The 22,218-nt window shown below is 41.5% G+C and overlaps 1 protein-coding gene across 11 annotated transcripts in view; it reads right to left on the bottom strand.

The window, feature by feature from the left end:
• The window catches only part of ZNF536 (zinc finger protein 536), a 551,190-nt gene that overhangs the window by 277,676 nt on the left and 251,296 nt on the right, over positions 1–22,218 (bottom strand). For all 11 annotated transcript variants that reach the window (XM_066636754.1, XM_066636757.1, XM_066636763.1 and 8 more), the window contains one exon: positions 2,743–4,914. In XM_066636754.1, the coding sequence (XP_066492851.1) occupies positions 2,743–4,912 (2,170 nt within the window). In that variant the 5' untranslated portion in view covers positions 4,913–4,914. The remainder of the gene's footprint in view (positions 1–2,742; positions 4,915–22,218) is intronic.

The raw sequence follows: 22,218 nt of genomic DNA, 5'->3' as shown, positions 1-22,218 counted from the left end.
CTTACTTATTGGGTTCAAAACCCACTTTATGGCACTTTTACAACATCCAGTGCTGGCACTCACAGCCCAAAGGATTGCAGTCTGAGACAGTCAAAAGTAATCAGTCAGGGATTTTGAGATTTAACCACCAGCAGTGTAACATGATTAGACAGATGCCAAGGGTGTAACATTGAGGAGTACTGTTATGACAGTGGTTCTCAAACTCTCAGGGAGAGTTTGAGAGCCGTAAGTTCTTGCAGGGGCGGGGCAGAGGCAGCAGCACGATTCCCAAGATCACATCGCTAAGGAGGCTGCAAGGACTGGGATGTACACACCAGTCCCTGCAGCAGCCTCCTGGGGGTGCGGGAAGCCCTGCATGACCATCTGCAGGGCTCCCCAGCCTGCTAAAAGCGGAAGTGCAGCGATCACACTCTGCCTCCACAAAACCAGAAGTGGAGTGCAATCACTGCGCTTTCACTTTTAGAAGGCTGGGGAGCCCTGCGAAGGGTCGCACAGGGTTCCCCACACTCCTGGGAGGCTGCTGCAGACACTGGTGAGTACATTCCAGTTCCTGGAGCCCCCTTAGCAACATGATCCTGGGGATTGCATCACTGCCTCCCGCTGCCCCTGCCCCTTAAGGGGGCAGAGGCCAGGGCCCTCAGGCTGGGGCATCGTGAAGTCCTCGTTTGAGAAGCCCTGTGTTATGGGGGCAAATACAGTTGAGTAAAGTGAATTCTAACTTCAATTGCTGAGAAAGTTGCCAAAAGCATCTGCCCTGTGACATTAACAAAACAGGGGAGACTAATGTTCAGAAGTACCTTTTAAAAAAACAAAACATAAAACCCCTGAAATTACACTGGGCATTTTTCAGATGCTTATTCTAAAGCTCATGTTATAAGCATGTTTCTCAGATGGCCACCCTTTGGGGAATCAATCCTGGTGTGAAAAGGGGGGGGGGAAGCACTAGCATAGCTTCCTTTTTTATTTTTTTGGCAAAATGTTTAGAATGTTGACAAGTGCAACATGTGTGGAGAAGGAAATCTTTATGTTGTCATATTGGATTTTCAATCCTCTTAGAACAATCCAAACAACCACACAGTATAAAATGAGCCCATGCTTGTTTCCCTTCATTCCTGCACAGGCTTTTTGAATGTGCTTCACCCCCAATAAATTGTAAATGAGGCCACAGTTCTAAGAGTAGTCAGGGTGTTTCATGGATATTTAAACAACAGCATTAAGCACTATAGGAATCTGTGGAATGCAGAGGGCAGATTTACGTTCCTTCAGAGTTTCTTTACTGGTTTGTAATAAGCCACCCCCAAACCACCACTTTCTTTTGTATTAATCTGGCCTTAGAAAAGGAGAATACTGGAGCATGACAAGAACAACAAAAATAAACTGGCATCTACTTCATAACTGTAACAGCATATTGCCTCCAATACTATAATATTTATCGAAACTACGGGAGGGGGTGAGTCTAAGAAGAATTACCTTCCACAGCTAGCTGCCAGATCTTTAACAGTGGGCAATGTAATGCCTTAAGGTCTCTCAAACTGTCTTTCATTTTCTAGACTTAATGGCTGATTGCAGAAATCAATGTTGCCATTAGTAACAGAGTATTTGTTATGGCATGATTTCCTCTGTTGTTAGGCCTGCAGAATGATTACAATATTAGTGAGGTGCTTTTGTTATAAAGGAGCTGAAGATATAACTTTCAATTTACTATCCATTAGTTCGAGAGTCTAGAAATGAGAGATGAGGCCAGAAAACCTTACCTTTCTTTTTTTCTTCTTTTTTAGACGCACCAAGAAAACTCAATATTTTAGATAGCTTCAATGAAATATTATTTTGCTTTGCTCTTTTGTACACAGCAGGTTAACATTAAGCACAATGACATAACAATTATTTTACTTACTGGTTTTCCTGTGCTGTTGAACTCAAAAATATGCAACCCGTGCAGAGCCACGCAAAACATCAGCATACAATTTTTCCATTGGACCACCATGTGCCCTATACCCATTTCCATTCCAGGCCTGTGATCTTAAAGGGATGCCACAGCCAGCCATGTTTAGCTTATCATAGAATATGGGCTTGTTGAAAGGCAAAATAGGATTACAGGAAGCGCAACAGAGAAGCAAATGGAACTCAGGACATAGCTATCTACAGGTGGAGTATAAATGCCTCTATGTTAAGAGAATAGTATTGCACATGTATAAATTGGCACTAATGCAGCGATCGGTCCAGCAGCTTCAGAACAGGAACACAAACAAATTAAGTGGACTTAACAGTGTATATATGCTATAGGACAGTGACTACAATGTTCAATCTGGGGGTGCATCCAAAGTTCCTCAGACTAATATTGCAAAGAATCGATGTTACCCTTTCACATGGAAGTGAAGGTCTCCAAGAAAGAAAAGAAATGGAATCTAAAAGAAAAAAATATATATCCCCTCCAATTATTTCTTGATTATGTAAAAGTTGCCACCATTTTCAGAACAGCTAAAATATAAGATAAATGCAAGTCTGAGAAGAAAAAGAATGAAATGAAAGATAAAGCTTCTTTTAAAAGAAATTTAAAAATTGTGTGGAGAGGTACTAACATTTGCATACTTTGAATTTATGACAGCTTTTTAGAAATCTAATCAGAAGCATTGCAATCCTATTGACATTGTTATCTGAAAGTGGGAAAAGCTTGGAAGGGTAATAAGAGCTATTCTTCCTGAAGGAAGGGTGGATAACTGAAGGAAACAAAACTTAGCATACCTGAAGAGGAAGGTGAAGAAGGATGTGGACTGTCTTCTTGGGCACTTCCTGTCTGCGAAAGACCTCCACCCAGACCACTTTCCTCAGTAATATTGGAGGACCCCGGTGTTGTCGATCTGCTGACTGATTGAGACTCCTGGTCACTTCCAGATCCACGGCGCTCTTCAAGGCTCCCTTGAATGATCTCATCCTCTGCTTTCCTGTCTCTCTTATGGACTCTGGAATGAACAACAACTTGGTGGTATGTTCTGAAAACTCTGCCACAGTCAGGGCACTCAGTTGGCTTTTCTTTCGTGTTGCTGTGACTCTGCATGTTATAATCAAGCCCTTGGTTCATACCGTGAGACAGAAAATCTCTACTGCCTTCCAAAGGGTCTAGTTTGTTTGACAAGTCTCTCTGATTGCCCATTTTAGTGCTGTGAACCAAATCAGCAGGCATTTTCTGCTTGGAGCCATCTGCTCCTACTAACACATACTCCCGCTTCTCCTTATCAAACATAACTCCAGCATTTGCCAAAGTGTCTTCATGGCTTCGCTGTATCTGGTGCTCTTTAGACAAAAAGCCATGTTCCATGGCCATTCCTCTTGCCATAAGCTGCCAAGCTTGATAACTGTTTACAGGGTCCATCTCAGCAGCTTTAGCCGCAGCCTGTAGCCTTTCTATGCAGCTGGATTTGAGAGGAGGCACAAGGTTAAGACAGCCCAATAAAGAATGCTTGTCCCCTTCGGCAAGGCTGTGGCCGATTCCAGCAATGGGGGACAGGAGCTTCCCCAGAACCTCTCTGTCTTTCATGGGCAAGTCTCCTTTGTTATAAGTCTGATTCTGCTCACTTAGACTGGCTTTGTCAGGGGGAAGGAACCCACTCTGCAAACAGGATAAGTATCTGGAGTACAAGTTTGCATGAGCTTCCTGGGACATGCTGCTGATGGACACAGGTACTTCTGAGTCATTAGGAGATTTGTTTTTCACAGATAATTTGTTCAGATGGACCTTCATGTGGTTCTTAAGAAACCAAGGCTCTTTGAAGCGCCTCCCACAGATTTGGCAGCAGTGCTCAAAGGAATCTTTGTGCTTCCTCATGTGGCCTTTAAGGAACCAGGCTTGGCTAAAGACTTGGCCACACACCTCACACCGAAACTCATTGGTGGCCTGTTCTCCATTCCCATTGGAGCCCTGGCCTTGAGCTGACTCAGCAGTTATGTGAGCTTTCTCCACGTGGCTGATCAGATCCTCCTCTTGCGACGCTGCAAAATCACACAAAGTACATTTGTAAGGCTTGTGTAGGATCCTGATGTGCCGATCAAGCTCTTCCCGCTTCTTAAACTTTCCTTTGCAAAAAGTGCACTTGAACCCAGCAGCAGTGACCACCACCTCTTCCTGTACACTGGTAGGCTTTGGAGAGGGAACTGGGTTGGAAATGTCAGGGGTGCTGTGGTTACTGGGCACAGGCAAATTGCAGTTAGCAAGAGGCATAGGTTGAGAATGTGGATGTGCTTTGACGTCAGGTCTCGGTTGGAGAAGACTGCTCTTCATTTGCTTGTCCCTCAGAATTGCCCTCTCTTCCAACTCATGCAAGAGCCTGTTTTCTTCTCGAACCCTCCCACGGCCTTTGCCAAGGTTTCCAAGCTTGTGTGTGCGCAAGTGGATCTTCAAGTTTCCCTTCTGGGCTGCTCTGTGATCACAATAGGGGCACTTAAACGGTTTCTCTCCTGTGTGGGTCCGCATGTGGAGCGACAGGATGCTGTTAAAACGAAAGCGTTTCCCACAGAGTGGACATGGGTATTTTCTGTTCTTTCTAGCATCATCCTCTATATCGCTCATTTGAGACATGATGCCCAAGTTTTGTCCATTTAAGAACTGCTGCAGGTCTACCCTCCCATTCAAGCTGGTGTCGACCTCTCTGTTAAGTTGATTGGCTAACAAAGCCATTTGATTGCTGATGGGCTGGCTTGCTATGGACACGTGGCTCTTGTCTTCTAGGAGAGTCGCTGTCTTCTCATCAGGATTCTGCCTGTTCTGAAGTTCTGGAAATGCATGACTAAGCTGGGATGTTATCTGATGTAGCTTCTGGCTCATGGAATATTGGCCATTGAGGATGGAGCTGTTGAGGTGGGCATCGGCTTCTGGTACAGCTGAGGAAATGCCAAGGCACAAACTAGCTTCCTCCATCCCTGAAAATGAAGAAGAACTTTAGATTTGGAGCAAGTCCAAATTTAACAGCAGATCTACCAAATATATTTCAACTGCAGATGAGAATGCTAAAGAACTTCAGTCCAAACCAATAAAAAGTATATTAAATGTCAAGAGTATACTGTACAATTGTGATTATGTTTTGCCTTAATTATACAGGGCCTTCATCACACTACATACTTTCTGATTGCATGTATTAATTAGGATTTTAAAATGAACACATTACCCATTTGAATATCTAACTGTTAAATAAGTAGCATTAAGCTCTTTGACTTCATTCATCAGCCCCCCTCCCTGTGAAACTGCACCTGTTTACATTTCCCAATCTATATAAAAGAGAAACATTATGCCTCTTGCTAACTTCCCCTTTAAAAAACAAAAATAGAAATCCATTTATAAAACTTTCAGTCCCATTAAGCATATTCAATAAATTCCGCATTCTACAATGAGAAAGATGGTTTTATGATTTGACGGGGGGGGGGGAGAAAAAAAAAAGATGGCATTATATTTACTGGTACACAATAAAACAAGATAATGTTTGGGGGGGAAATAAAGTAAAGGACAAGCTTTCGAACAATAAAAGGGATTTTGCTTTAGTCAACAAAAAGTGCAGTAATATCTCATTAAGCTGATTAGTATGCGACTTAGAAACAGTACTAGGTGCTGTAACACATGATTATAATCATAAAAATCCTTCAGTGTTTGCAAGTAAGCATTAACGAGGTATATTAAATTTTAAGGAGACTGCAACTAGCAGCTTTGCAAACCTCTGAGATTAAGATTTAACCCTTATGTTACAAAGCAATTGTTCCTCCATCATTTGGAAATGGTACCCATTCAAAGAGGCATAAATTAGCTCCCTAATTTGTCACACAGATTAGTCAGATACCCGCATTTAGAGAAAAAAAAAGTTGATTTTAGCCAACTGTCTTCAGTGCACAAGTGAGTAAAAGAGGTGATCAGAGGGCCTCTGATTAGCTTTAAAAGAGCTCTCTTCTAGAACTCGATAAAACCCAATTAAAAGCCAGGGAAGGTGTCACAGGAAGCTTCAACAAGTTTAAGTATTTTTAATAACTTTCTCAATATACAGTAATGAGTACAAATGGTACCTACAAACTGTGCACTGCAGAAAATTAGAACTCAAAGCTGTTTGTTAAACAGGAGTGCTCAGTGCTGGTCAGCATAATTTGTCCCTAATAATAATCTTCTCTCCTTGCCATTTTCTCTAGTCTGTTCAGAGGGGGGAAGCATCAATTACAAAAACTGCATTTTAAAACTGTACAAACTGTTACTTCTAAGAAGTATTTAGAAACATGGTAGTTATACAATCAGATCTACCTGCTTCAGAACTCTTTCAATTCTTTCTCCACTATAAAAATGACAATTACCCTTAATTTTGTAACAAAGAGAAAACTTAATCCATCATAGGCTTTCAAGTTGAAAATATATTGCAAGACTGTTTTGGAATAGATCAGGGGTTATAAAAGTTTCTCAAAATAATCTGTGACACTTTTTTTGAGAGGGCAGAGCCTCCTTAAGTGGCTTCAAGGGCCCCGGTCAATACCTAAGTGTTGATTTGGGGGTGAGTTGTCTGTCTTAAAGAGCAGTCTTTATACTTTGCTGATCATCTTGCTCTTATCGGAGACCATCCCTCATTTAAATCTTAAATGATGCCCTGACATACAAAGCATTTTTCTCTTCAGTGTAAGAATGGGAAAGCTCTCTAAATAACAGAGCTTTGGATTCAGGCTAATGTCTGCAGAATTACACTTTAAAAGAATACTTCCTTTAAAAAAAAAACATATTTGAATGTCAATACTTTGCTAACTAAGGGCCCATTCCTATCCAGTTTTCCAGTGCAGGTGCAGCCATGCCATGTATAATTGCATGTATACTCTACATATTGTGGTGGGGAGGCAATCACAGAGGCATCCTCAAGGTATGGGAACATTTGTTCCCTTATCTCAGGGCTGCACTATGGTTGCACCAGAGCTGGAAAGTTGGATAGGATTGCGCCCAACCCACTTTCCAGCACTGATATAAGGATAATGCAGCTCAGAGGTAAGAGAACAAACTTTCCCTTACTTTGAGGAGGCCTCCTTGAGTGCCACCCAACTGCAGGATGCAGCACACATCCCATTGGCACAGCTATGCCAGTGCTGGAAAGTTGATTAGGATTTGGGCCTAACTGAATTTTTTTAACAAGTCTATTTGAGTTGTAGTAATACCAAACTGATGATTTATCTTAATGAAATGTAACTCTTCTATTGGTGGTAAAGAGAAGAATACTCTAACTGCCTAATCCTGTGCATGTCTACTCAGAAGTCCCATTGAGTCCCATGGGGCCTACTCTTGGGTAAGTGTGTATAGGATTGCAGCCTAACTGCCCAATCCTGAACAGTGCACACAGGCTTACTGCTGGCATGCACTGCTGCAAACGTGCCATAAGGTACGTTTGCAGGCCCTACCACCTGGCAAGCACCAGTGCTAGCCCAGTGCTGGCTGGCACTGGGCTACCACCGGAGCTTTGCCGCTCAGCAGTCACACAGACCACTGAGCAGTGGAGAGGTAAGTGGGGGTGTGGGAGAAGGTGGGGAGCAGGTGTTACGGGGAGGGAGGAGGCAGGGACAGGGCGGGGAAGAGGAGTGCCAGAGGGAAGGAGCAGGGAAGGAGGGAGCCAGGACAGGTGAAGCCTAGCTCCACCAGATCCAGAGCCTCCACATCAGGCTCACTATCCAACAAAGAGGCTCTTGATTCTCTGCCGACCTTTGGGTTAGTGGAGAATCGAGGAGCCACTGGCGACTGCCCAGAGCGTGCAGGAATGGCAGCAGCCATTTTTGGCTCCGCTGCAGCCCCGTGCCCCAGCAGCTCAGGATTGGGCTGTGTGTTATTAATTGCATAACCAAAATAGACAACAGTCTGTAGGTGGACATATTCCAGGACCCAAAGAATTAATTTGGTGTGCCCAGAGGTAGTGACATAGCTATGTCATTTGACAAAGGTTTATGTCAAATTTTTGTCACCCCCCCCCATATGACAAAAGTTCAAACAGGAACCCAGATCTACTCACCTGGTTGACCTGGGCTCTGGAGCTAAGGTAGTGCTCGTGCCCCCCCCCCGAACAACCACTGGATCCACCTCTGGTGTCACCCCTTCAGGGTTTCACCTTGCTAACACCTTATTGGTTCCATGCTGTGTTATAACAACATCTTACTGGTTCTTTGAACAATCCATTTCATTGGTCCATTCTGAGTTAAGGAAGTTGTTCTTTTTGTTACATAAGACAGTTGCATTTTTGTTTTCTGGGTTTGTGGCCCTAACTTTTGATAGAATGAAGATATTTCACTCTGGTTTGTTTCATTGCATTCTGTTGTAAATTATGCATCAAATTGTATATAACATGATGGTATTATTCCTAACAACCATGATTTTTGAGATTTTGGTCACTAGTAGTGTCACCCCCCCCCCCAATTAGTATCCAGGGCGCTTCGGCCCCCTGCCCCCTACTAGCTATGCCACTGTTCAGAGGAGTGGATGTGTGAGTATTGGGGTTCTGCTTCTTACACACACTCCATGCCAAATAGCAACCTATGTTTGAGACTGCAGGGGAGTGTTCAAAAGTACTTTGGAATAGACCAACTCACAATGTATCATTTAAAGAAGAAGCAGAAACATTCAACTAGGTGTGCCTAAGTTCCTGGGCTTGCATCATGTGATTCTTGGGGTATCGACCTTAATATTTAAAATAAATTAATCTTGGAATATTTTATGTCTTTTTCACATCTATCTAACTATGTGCTTGGGAGTGAAGCTATATTTTATGCCACTTAAGAACCATAAATAGAGGTCAAACAGTTACCCACTATCTAGGTATATATACCTAGTACATAGTTCATGGTGGTATCTGTTCTGAATCTTTTTTCTTTAGATCAGCATTTGCCAAATTACAGCCCATGGATCGCATCTGGCACAGTGCTCAAGCCCTTCCTGCTGTGACCAGCACTTACCATTCTGGCTTACATTCACAAGAAGCATACCCAATTGCTGCAGCACGACCCTCTGTGCAGTCACATCTGCTTGAAAATCCTGGTGCCAAGCCTGCTGGGGCAGTGGACTACAGACGCAACTGCCCAGAGCATCAGGCTGCAGCAATCGGGTGGGCTTCTTGTAAGCACCGCACCAGAACGATAAGCGCTGGTCTGAACAAGGACCGCTTTTTCAGTGCACCGCGGCCATGAGTTTGGCAACTGCTGCTTTAGATTGTGAACTCTCTGGGACAAGGAACACCTTTCAGTTTGTTGTGCTATGTAGACTGCTTTGTGAACTTCTTTACTGAAAAGTGGAATATATATTTTTAATAATAAATATTTCAAACAATACAATAAGAGTCAATGCCCTTCACTTAAAAATAAAAATAAAAAGATGGTCCACTGTTAATTCTCTGCAGAACCAGTGAGCTGGGGAGGATTAACCTCATGTAGTCTGAAATGCAGAAATGTGTCCCACAATCTCTAAATGTTTGTGCATGGAAATTTTCAGCTATGCACACTTATTGTTTCCCTTCTCACGGAATATCAAGGACATCTGCATTTCTGAATTCTTTGAATAACTGAAGAATCCACCTTTAATACTTTACATGTTAATAACTATGCATGTTCTTGGGAGCCTGAGATTATTTCTAGCCCTTTGCTGCTCAAGGCCACTTTAGTTCTCAGTAACTTGCAAATTGGTATTAAACCTGATAGAATAGATGGCGACATTTGGTTAAATATGAGTCTTAGGCTGCAATCCTATACCCACTTTCATGAAAGTAAGCTCTAATGAATACAATGGGATTTACTTCTGAGTAGCCATGCACAGGATTGAGCTGTTATTGTTGTAGCTGAGAGACTGCTTAACTAAGGTTGTTATGATGTGATAATATGCTCCTGTTAAGAAATACAGAGCACCAGACTCCTGAACCTTTTCAGGGTCATTAAGCAGCTGTAAACATTATTACAAAAATAAACCAGAGATTTCATGCTTACATTTTAGCCCAGAGCTGGGTGTGCTGAGCAAGTGCATTTTTTTTTATCTCTTACAATCAACACTGGTGACATTTGGGCATCCAAACAAATTACATCACAAATATTACCACATTGGGCAGGATACAGAATGGTTTACTTGCCAGATGATTAATAAATAAACTGTAGGGCGGTATGGTTGACCTGTTCTTCGTTGATGGATATATAAGCTATGCTAAAAGACATGGCTGAAATAGGTACATCTTGGCAGAAAGAGGAAGGAGGGTCTATCCAACTTTACAGGATTACTGCATTCAATCATACAAAGCACAACTGACATTGCACCATAATTTGTTCTGTGCTCTCTCTCTCTCTCTCTCTCTCTCTCTCTCTCTTGTACTATTAGTCTCTGGATTCATTGCCACAAGGTGGAGTAATGGTGACTAGGACAGACTGGACAAATTCATGGAGGACATGTCTATCAATGGCTACCAGTCACAATGGCTATCTCTTCCTCCAGGTGCAGGGGTGGTATGCCTCTGAATAGCAGTTGTAGGAAAACAATGACTGGAGAGAAATATGTCTTTCTTTCCTGCTTGTGGCCTTACCAGAGGCAACGTTTAAGTCACTGTGGAAACAGGATGTTGGACTAGATGGAACTTTGGCCTGGTCCAGCAGGGCTCTTTCTTATCTTATTTTTTATTGGTTTAATTCAGTGTGCCATAGTTTTAAAATTCCATTTGCCATAGTTAAACTGAACTATATTTGAATTCACAAAAAGATGTTCAGGGCTATATATAGCCATGGGCTTTTTATTTGCATGTATCTCTAAATGAAATAATTGACTTTACTGGGCAGCAGATGAGGTAATACTGTAAAACAAAATGTGGATGCCTATTGTTGGATCATTTATAAAATCACCTGTCTTGGGAATATGGTAACTGCATTAGTGGACAAGGCTTAGGAAAGGAGTGGAGAGTATTTGTTGGGAATTATGGGAAGCATACTGTAATTAGCCCCATCTAATAAACAGCCTCATGAAAAGAAAACATTTGATGGGATCAAGGGCCATATTGGTTTTACCCTTTGGTTTTTCAGCAAGGTTCTTTATTACTTTCAAGAGTAGTTCTCATAGAAGTATACTTTGCAGTCTGTGGCACTACATACTGGTTTATAACTTCAGTGGCAAGTTACCGGCAAGCATTCAATCCCAAATTAAAAGTGGAAGATTTGAAAAGCTGACAGGCCATTTTGTTCTTATTAGCTTAAGTTTTGGGGGCCAAACTACATCTGATGTTGAATTTATTGTTAATAGTCAGATTGAACCTGGAGGTGGACTGGGAGCAGTCCTTTGATTTATATTTTTAAAAAAATCATCTGGGATCTCCAGTTTGGCCAAGAACTGCGGCACACCATGGGGGGAATGCTTTCTGCCGGCACTGTTTTTGCAGTCCTCCAGTGTGGCTATTTGTCCCTGTAGGAGTTATCACTTAGCTTCTCATTCACTGGGGTATGAATACTTAAAAATAAGTCATGCAGAAATTCAGTCGCTCATGTAATGCTTTATTTTTTTTTTCCTGAAATGCCAGAACTATTGTAAGATTTTTTAAAACAATCTTAGGCAACTGCTCTTGCTTCAAAAAAGGAAGATACTAATCAAAATGTGATCACAACACCATTGAAGTGACAGTGTTTGTGAAACAGTCACTGAATTTGAAGCTAAAAACAGAGCTGTTGCAGAATCATATTTTTAAACAAATAAGGGCACAATCCTAACCAGGTCTACTCAGAAGTAAGTTCTATTGTGTTCAATGGGACTTACTCTCAGGAAAGTGAGGTTAGGATTACAGCCTAAATTAACTTTTGCTGCCTCATATTCCTTCCCCAGTATAATTTGCTTTAATGGCAAACATCTACTTCTTGCAGAGTTATTGCACTTATGCCAAGGTGCTCTGACATGAATGGGGGGTAACAGTATTTACTGGATGGTGCCCACTGTGTGTACTATGGACGAAAAATTGTTTCAACCCAAAATGAAACAATTCCAGCAGGAAAGGTTTTCGTACGTTTCTATCTGTTCAACTGGACAATATAGTGTTTAAAAAAAAATGGAAGGCAGACAAGAATTTGCATGGCTTTCTCTCGTCTTGTAGAGCTTACAAACAGTAGCAATAGAACAGATCTGTGCATCGAGTGCATAATCTGAACAGAGAGGTATGGGAGATTTTGAAGGAAGTTCTATAGTCAGAAGAGATGAGCAGGAAAGCACTTTTCACACCTCTCAAGGCATAGGGACAATTTGGGACATTTACCCCTGATGAGATAGGGACTGAAACAAGTTATGGGCTAATGCTGTAAAACATTCCCAAACTGGGGCCCATACACTGCAAAACCAGTGATGAGAAAGAAAAAATTCCCTGATGTCCAAAGTTTCTCTTTGGGATGTTTAGACATGACAGAGTTAAAGCAGGAAGAATGACATCTTTGCTTTTCCCTTATATTATGGTGACTATGCCACAATATGTTTTCTAAGCATGAACCATGTGCCTTTCAGCCCAATCCTATGCAGGTCCACTCAGAAGTTAAGTCCCATTTCATTCAGTATGGCTTACTCCCAGGAAAGTGAGTACAGGATTGCAGCCTTAGGGCATAATCCTAACCAGATCTACTCAGAAGTAAGTCCCATTTTAGGAGGTCAGGTCTAGAGGGTAGAGCCTGAAGATAAACATCAGAAGGTCACCAGTTGGAGGACTGGTGACCTTCTGATGGCTCCCTGAATGGCTCCCTGAATGGCCGAGAATGGCGAGACCTTGAAGCAGCTGACAAGCCAAGCTGAGTGATTCCACCTGCTCTTGGTGGGAGCAAGAAGCGTCTTGGCTGCCCTCCATGTGAGAGATGGAGCTGCTTGTCAGCCTGCGTGGGAGAACTGGAGGCCAGAAGTGAGACCAAACCAGGAAGATCCATTCTGAAATGTTGTCGGTTCTTGAAAGAGAGAACCTTTATCATTGTAAAATCCCCTTGAGGGATTTAGAAACGCCTGCCTATGTAAACCGCCTTGAATAAAGCCAGAGGAGTAATTCGGTGACCAGAAAGGCGGTATATAAATACCGAGTTATTTATTTATTATTTATTTTGTTCAGTGGCGCTTACTCTCAAGAAAGTGTGGTTAGGCTTGCAGCCTTAATCATATGGCTCAGACTGCATACAACCCCGCATACAACAGTTTTATCTGTTATGCCTGTCGGATCAAACTCTTTGCAAACAAGACTGCAAAGTGCTGGACAGAAGGGGTTAATCTGCTATGAATCAATTTGCCAAACTTTGAAATCAATTTAAATCTGCATGCTTCCCACTGCCACACTTGTGTTGATCATTTCATTTCCATTTCACAAGGGCTTAGAGTTTGTTTCTGCGCAAAACCGGGCATCACGTGAATTGCACATATGCAACAAAGATCAAAAGCAGAATTGATAGTGAAATATTCATACAAGGTAGCCCAGTGAGATTTTGTTCACGGGGTACCTGTCAGGAGCATAAGCTCAGATGCAAAGCATCAAATAAGTACACAACACTGTTACTAAACTCCACGCAGATTATCATATTGCGAGTTGTCTGAAACATTGGATTGTTGCCAGCTTGCTGGCTCAACCGACTAATGCTTTGGCCTTCTCATCTCCTCTGGGTCTTAGTTTGGTTGCTCCTGCTACTGGTTAGGTCAAACGCCTGTACCTGGTGTTGACATTCCTGGCATTCATTCTAGAAGTAAAAAGGATGGGAAAAACACAAAAGTCCATAAGTTCCCTTTGACCTAAGCTGCTGAAACATCTGTTGGTTGAGTCATGAGCTGCTTGTTGGCCAAGTCTGACAGCAACTGTGCCTGTTGTGGATTATCTCTCTCAGTGGTAGGTGTCAGTGGAATAAATAGATGAATTTCAAGGGAGAAAGATGCCTGCTCATAAAAAGAATGGCTTTCAGGAAATGGAGGTATAACAGTCAAGAACATGGCTGGCTGTGCATAATGATTAAAAAACAGGTAGCAGAGCTCACATTTTTGAGAGCCCAGTTTCTAGTGTCTTAAAAATTGTTCTGGAATTCCAATCCGCCTGTCTTGTGTCTGTATTGTGGGTGTGTGGGCAATTAGAAGCACAAAGGAACTGGATGTTTAATGTATTTTTTAAAACAATGGTTCTCAGTCTGCAAATTGATGAAAAAGTTTCTCTTTCTTTTGCTGTGGTGCGTTTAAGTTTTAACCACCGAAATGACATAGTCATGGAAGTGGCAGTTTTGCTATTTATGCATTGGACACAGGTGTCAGGGACATATCAACTATTTGCCTTAAACCCAAAGAGTTTCAAAGCTGTCTCAGAAAAGGAAACAACCCTTAATTCATTTATGCATGCATCTGATTTGCCTCAGATTACATCAGGCTCTGTGATGAGATATAACTTGACATACCCCGGTGAAATGTATAAATAAATACATGTCCTGAACTTAAAGAAATAGTGCTCCTTTATATGTGTGACTAATTGCTCCTACACAATATGAATAGATCAGGCCAACACAACAGGACTGTGGACTTTCCCCCAGATTTTTTGTACCCCTGGAAAAATTCTAACCCCTTCAGTCTGAGGTTTCCCCTCCATCACTGTGGGAACATCTAAAGCCCTCCAGTCTCACCCGAAGTGGAGGAAGAGATGGAATAATGCCTATGTTAATGAGGGAGAGTGAAACATCTACTCTGACCCTAAGGTGCAGAAGTATGAGGAAGCACACTTTTCTAGCAGCAGGTGAACGAACAACTTCCCTTCCTCAAAGGCATTCTTGATTTGCACCTGCTTTCCTAATGTTATTTTTAGTTGTAACTGCTATTTCAAAAAATGAGTCAGTTAAGAAATCTGAGGTTCAAAGCTAGTCCCACTGAAGAAACAGAAGTTTTCCCAGAACCAGGAGGAATGGAAGAGGGAAGTGCTTAGAGCTGCACTGTTGGTGGATCAAGGGAGAGGGGGCAAGGAATGTAGGCTTGAGCAGCCATTGTATCTTCCGTTTATTTTTTCTCTCTTCAAAAGATGGTCCAGCAATTCCCCTTTTGCACAGCACACTGAAGGGAGAATCCTGTATATATATATAGTATATATGATCCCTTAATTGATCCCTTAATTTTCATACTAGAAAACAGACTGAAGATACCAATGTCTTTTACTACACCAACAGAGTGTCCGGGTCCAATCAAGTTTCCACTAATATGTTATATATCACCACTGTTGTGTTTATTAATTCAATAAGATCAGGAAAACAAAAGTGGAGCACTCGACTGATAACTTTAAAACCACCACCATGTCCTGAGAAGCTTTCATCAGGAGATAAATGGTGTAGTCCTTTCCACAGTGCAGTTGGAATTCTCTCAGTATGGCAAAGAGATGCTGCCTTTTGTATTGCAATTCTATATAGCCTATTTTTGAACTCTGAATTTCTGGGCTGACACCACTGTAAGGTGCACATTGTGGTCACAGAGCTATGAATGAGATGGCACACAGTAAAGTACAAAATGTCCAGGCTCAATCTAAAAAAAAACAAAACAAAATTCAATAGTTAGTCAAAAAATTTTACAGGAAATGCAAAAGGATAAACAATGACTGCTGATTATTGTCAGTATGACACTCCCCTTAGCACTGGTTGAGCTGCTATGATGTCATGGAATGTTCATGAATATTCCTACTACTCAGGAGAAAACAATAAGCACAGAGAAACAGAAATAGTTACATCTTGCTTATGGGAAAAGCTGCAGAGAAGGAATTATGTCTGAATTTCTAATGTCCCCTCTGTTTTCTCAAGGATGTTTACATCACATCTGGGAGGATGGCATTATTAAAGAGAATGTTCACAGAATTGGTTCCAATCAGAGCGCACATCAATATGTATGTGTGTCATTGTGCAAAGGGCAAGGACAACCTTGGGTGACCTTGGACAAGCTACCAAAGTCTGATTCTTGCTGACAAGTCTTTCGTTTGGCAAAGTTACCCAGCAAAGCAAATGCCTTCAAAACTATGACTGAGACAAAATTAAAAATATTGCTCTGTGAATATTTTCAGCAACACAGAAAGATCTTCCCATCATCCCATTTCAGCAATTGTTCTTACTGAAGCTTCAAAAGCATTCTCATATGCCCAGATGCATAACTGACTTCATGTGTCCTCAGTGACATTGTTGCATAGCTAAACATGAATACCAGTGTTGTAATGTCACCTCACTCTGTTCACAGAGTGTTCATCTCTGAGTGGTTGAGATCACCCATGTGACTCAAGAGTTGCAGATCTCTTGACTAAGATATGCAACTTGTCCCTCCAAACGGCCACAGTGCCAGAAGATTGGAGGATAGCAAATGTCACGCCTATCTTTAAAAAGGGAAAGAGGGGGAATCTGGGAAACTATAGGCCGGTCAGCCTAACATCCATACCGGGTAAGATGGTGGAATGCCTCATCAAAGATAGGATCTCAAAACACATAGACGAACAGGCCTTGCTGAGGGAGAATCAGCATGGCTTCTGTAAGGGTAAGTCTTGCCTCACGAACCTTATAGAATTATTTGAAAAGGTCAACAGGCATGTGGATGTGGGAGAACCCGTGGACATTATATATCTGGACTTTCAGAAGGCGTTTGACACGGTCCCTCACCAAAGGCTACTGAAAAAACTCCACAGTCAGGGAATTAGAGGACAGGTCTTCTCATGGATTGAGAACTGGTTGAAGGCCAGGAAACAGAGAGTGGGTGTCAATGGGCAATTTTCACAATGGAGAGAAGTGAAAAGCGGTGTGCCCCAAGGATCTGTCCAGGGACCGGTGCTTTTCAACCTCTTCATAAATGACCTGGAGACAGGGTTGAGCAGTGAGGTTGCAAAGTTTGCGGACGACACCAAACTTTTCCAAGTGGTGAAGACCAGAAGTGATTGTGAGGAGCTCCAGAAGGATCTCTCTAGACTGGCAGAATGGGCAACAAAATTGCAGATGCGCTTCAATGTCAGCAAGTGTAAAGTCATGCACATTGGGGCAAAAAATCAAAACTTTACATATAGGCTGATGGGTTCTGAGCTGTCTGTGACAGATCAGGAGAGAGATCTTGGGGTGGTGGTGGACAGGTCGATGAAAGTGTCGACCCAATGTGCGGCAGCAGTGAAGAAGGCCAATTCTATGCTTGGGATCATTAGGAAGGGTATTGAGAACAAAACGGCTAATATTATAATGCCGTTGTACAAATCTATGGTAAGGCCACACCTGGAGTATTGTGTCCAGTTCTGGTCGCTGCATCTCAAAAAAGACATAGTGGAAATGGAAAAGGTGCAAAAGAGAGCGACTAAGTTGATTACGGGGCTGGGGCACCTTCCTTATGAGGAAAGGCTACGGCTTTTGGGCCTCTTCAACCTAGAAAAGAGACGCCTGAGGGGGGACATGATTGAGACATACAAAATTATGCAGGGGATGGACAAAGTGGATAGGGAGATGCTCTTTACACTCTCACATAACACCAGAAACAGGGGACAGCCGCTTAAATTGAGTGTTGGGAGAGTTAGAACAGACAAAAGAAAATATTTCTTTACTCAGCGTGTGGTTGGTCTGTGGAACTCCTTGCCACAGGATGTGGTGATGGTGACTGGCCTGGACGCCTTTAAAAGGGGATTGGACAAGTTTCTGGAGGAAAAATCCATCACGGGGTACAAGCCATGATGTGTATGCGCAACCTCCTGATTTTAGAAATGGGTTATGCCAGAATGCCAGATGCAAGGGAGGGCACCAGGATGAGGTCTCTTGTTATCTGGTGTGCTCCCTGGGGCATTTGGTGGGCCGCTGTGAGATACAGGAAGCTGGACTAGATGGGCCTATGGCCTGATCTAATGGGGCTGTTCTTATGTTCTTATGTTCTTATGACTGATATAAAATATATAGCAACTAAAAGGAAAAATAATACTGCAGTAGAAATGCGCAAGATATGCAACTCTATGAAGTAAACAGACATATTGTATGGAGGGGGGAGGTTGGAAGAGGCTTGCAAAATGTGATGAGACAGTAGCAATTTACTAGATCCTCTTTTCCATACTGTTGCTTCCCCATGTTTGACATACCTTGACCAGTACCATTTAAAACACAACAACACACTGCAAGGGGGAAAAAGTCAGCGCAAGCACTTAAAGCAACATGTGCTCTGGTCCTTAAGTTTTACAGGACTTTAAGATATCTCTTAAATTATATTTAAATTTAGCCATTGTATATGCCATTGACTAACATAATACAAGATAGATATTTTGAGGAGAATGGAAGAAGTACATTCAACACACTTGGCAAGTCTTGACTTCTCATTTTGCAATGACAAATTATCCAAGAATTTTATAAGTCAGTATTAAAGTGGCAGCTTTCAACTATGAAGAACATAAAACACACATTCTTCCACCACTTCAGACCTTTGGCTTTTATTTTGCACATACCATTTTATGTTGAATATGTCAGGCTTTCAAAAGGCTCCCTTGTACCCGCTTGTACATTTTTCACAAAATGATGCAGTGGGAGAAGTATCTAAAAATATTGGAAGCCTTAAAAATTATGGTCACTTGGAATAATCAGAGCTATTCATTTATAACCCCGGATTATGAAATGCCTGTATTGTATGCCCTTCACCCAAGAACAAACTCTTCAACTTCAGTCACAGAAGCTATTCATAGGACACCAATTGCTCTAGCATGCTATCAGCAAGTAGGCAAGTTTTCAGTTCACTATCTGAGGGAAATACACCTTTGTGTCTTTTGTATAAATCCGGCATTCCTGCTCTCTACCATAAAAAAAAATGCACCCAGTCATCACCTTGCAACTGAACATTCTGCTCAAAACTACAGGGTATAATTATTGTGAAGTGACCAGCCTTGCACTTCTTCAATACACAGTCCATCCAAATAATTTAAACTGGGAAATCTGCCTAATTCCAGATCAGGACCACAGTAGGTGATGGGGAATTTAACCCTTGCGGCTGCTCTTTTTGAAAGAAAAGTAAATTCCTCTGTGCTAAAAACCGTGCTTAATGTAACATCTCCTACATTCCTTTCAAGGGCCAGTTCCAAGCCTGGAAAGTTAAAGAAATCGTGAAACCGGTTGCAGCTTATAGTACAGACCTGTCCTTTCTTTCTGAAGCCCACTTCAGCTTTTCATTCGTAGCGGCTTCTGCAGATGCCTCTGCTCTACAGCCAACAATACAATGTTTATATTACTGGCACATAGAACTCATCAATTGTCAGGAATGCTGTGAATAAGACATGATTTTCTGCTAAAACTGCACATGTTCTGGATAAGCGTCTGAAACAGGAAGAAAGTTTAAGAGTCTTATCAGATACACAAAGCAAACAAAAACTGGCAACTGGATCCACAACTATTCAAATGGGCTTTATTCTTCTTACAGAAACTGTGCTTTTGATTGGGGAACGTTACAGATGATGATGCTCATATGATACACAGCAGTTATTCAGATCTGCATTGTGAAAACTGCATGTCAGCTTTTGCAGATAAGTGTCCCACATATGCAATTCCAGCATGCTGAAAAGGTAACATATTGTAGGAGTCACCACCATTATTCAGTTCTGTACTGTGAACACTGCATATCTGCTTTGTGGGTAAGGGTCCCAAGCATGAGGTTCTAGCATACTAAAAAGCAAACATATTATATAGGAAGAGAGAGAGAGAGAGAGAGAGAGAGAGAGAGAGACGCTTTGCACATCTCAACTAGCTATGGTTGGTTCATTCCTGAACAGGCAAGAGCCTTGTGTTAACAATGCACACAATACAATCCTAGAAGGGTATGCAGAGATAGGAATCATTTTCACACCTGAGACTGGCACCCATGGTACATGATGCTGTCATCTTGCTAACCTAAGCAGCTCTAGGTCTGGTCAGTGTCTAAATGGGTGGTCGCCTGGGAACCGCATGTATGGTGGTTTGCATTCCACAACAGATGAAAGTCAAGATAAAAATGTAAGAGATAAAATATACTCTTAAAATATGATGCTCAAGCAAAGCCCTCACAGCTAAGAGGGAGTTTCCCTGTCCCAGGCATCTACAGAATGCTTAATAACTATAGCATCAGCTAACACTGTCCTTTCAAAAACCTGTTGGTATGGGGACAAGTGACCCCGGTATAGGCACCTCCCCAGTCAGAAATCAGTTTAACATGTTCTGCTTCCAAAAAGAAAACAAAAGAGACAGGAACAGGTTGCTACCAATCAAGCAAACAAAATGAAACACTAGACAGCACTCAGCCATCACATTTTTAAAGCAAGTTCCTACATTACTTAACAAGCTTTAATAACAACAGAGGATGTTGTATTATTACATGGTTGTTTTTTGTCTGACGAAGAAAAATATCAGGCTGCTGCAAGACTTAGAACATTTGAAATTTTTTCTTTCCCTTCCCAAATGATCAGAGAAAAGTAACTTGCATTAAGAATGTGTCTTCTTTGCTCTTGAAAGGGTAAAACGGAAAAGTCTTCCAGCAATTCTAAGCCTGCCATATAAGTATTATGCTGTTACAGATTTCAAAAGGTTAGCTTCAATGAACCTGACATGAATCTAACCCAAAATAACCCATTCAAGAGAAAAGTAAGAAATAATTGCTGTTTTCTCTTTTTTTTCCTCAGCTATATTGCTGTAATGATTTTGCATAACAGATTGAACAAAGTGCTGTTGTGACAGGTGGTAGAATTCAGCTAGTAAGCACAGAGACAGGGTTCAATTTAGTTTGTGAATCCTTTAATTGTTGTGCAGCTAATTAAAGAAGGTTCTTTACACTCGCAAGTGTTTACCGTTGCTAGTATGCATACATGAAAAATTAAATTGTGCCTTCAAGGGCTGAGAACTATAGAAAAATCATAGCTGATGCTGCAACATGCTTACCAGCTCAAAATAGCTGCTTTTTTCACAATTGGAATTTGTAAAACTTTTTGCTAAGCAAATATAGAGCTAATTAGAAGTGTTCGTTGGACCAATTAACATTTAAATAAATAAGCCATATTGCACATTTCACAGTCTTTATTTAATGATGCTTCTTAACTCTTTGGAAAGATTTCTTTAAGTACAAATAAGTTGTCATAAAGAAATGAAAGACAAAAATAGCAGCACAACAATAATTTTTGTGCTTTTTCTACCCCCTCCCCCTTGAAGTCTTGACTGAAACCCATACCTGGTATGTGGGTTGTGGTGGGGGTGGATTGGGGGAAAAAAACACATATCTGGTTCTTTATTGCATCTTGCTAAATTACCTTTCTATCCTTTTGTATACAAAAAGAAGAAGAAAAAACATATTTGATTACTACTTTAAAGTGCTATGATAGCAATGTCTGTTCACTTGTGGTTTTGCCCTATGGTACAGAATCTGTTTTAGAAAAATCCTACTTTTATCCTGGAAGGCAGCCAACTGAGGCAAAGGGAGTTTCTGAAATCGGGGCAAAGACTAGAAGCTGCCACATTGAGCACGTGTGAAAGAAAATAGCTAATTTGAAGTTCAACTGTGAACACTCCTGCATCTGACAAACAGCTTGATCCTCACCCCAGTCATTAAGTAGAAATGTGCCAAGATGTACACTGACTTCGCTGGAACTCAACCAACTGGAATCAGAGTATCGGTTTAAGTTTAACAGCACAATCCTATGCATGACTACTCAGAAGAAAGTCCTACAAAGTTCAATGAGCCTGAGGTAAGTGTTATAGGATTGGAGCCTTGCATGACTATAGATTGGACTCTAAGAACAGTTGTGTTGTACTAATAGCTGAATACCTTGATATCTCAACTGATTCTCATAACTGAACAAATTTTACAAAATATTTTACTGTCAATTCCAATGTGTTTCAATAGGCAATATGCTTCTTGCATTGGTGCACTAGCACTTTCTCCTGTCAGTATATTCACAAATAAAGGTTATGTTAAAAATAAAAGTTTAATCCTTTTTCTTTTTACTTTTCTCCAAGAAGAGCTAAGAGATCCTGCAATCATGGGCGAGTCTCATTTTTGACCTTGGCTCTCCTTAAAATTAACAAGAATCAATTAACATTCAAGTATATGTGCTAGAGGTTAATGGGGAATGCACTAAATGCAAAATAGGAAAAGTAAGGTTTGAGTTTACATGGTATGTGCTCATCCACTTGATGACTGTGGTGCCTAGGGGTGAGTTGCATGTGAATCACATGAATCAAACGCCAGAAAAACAATGGTTCGGTATCACCTTGTCACATATCAAATGCAGAACTTTTTAATAA

The sequence above is a fragment of the Tiliqua scincoides genome, chromosome 9 (genome assembly GCF_035046505.1).
Source record: "Tiliqua scincoides isolate rTilSci1 chromosome 9, rTilSci1.hap2, whole genome shotgun sequence".
Lineage (NCBI taxonomy): Eukaryota > Metazoa > Chordata > Lepidosauria > Squamata > Scincidae > Tiliqua > Tiliqua scincoides.
The sequence above is the reverse complement of the archived record's forward strand: the minus strand, read 5'-3'. Positions and strand labels throughout refer to the sequence as shown.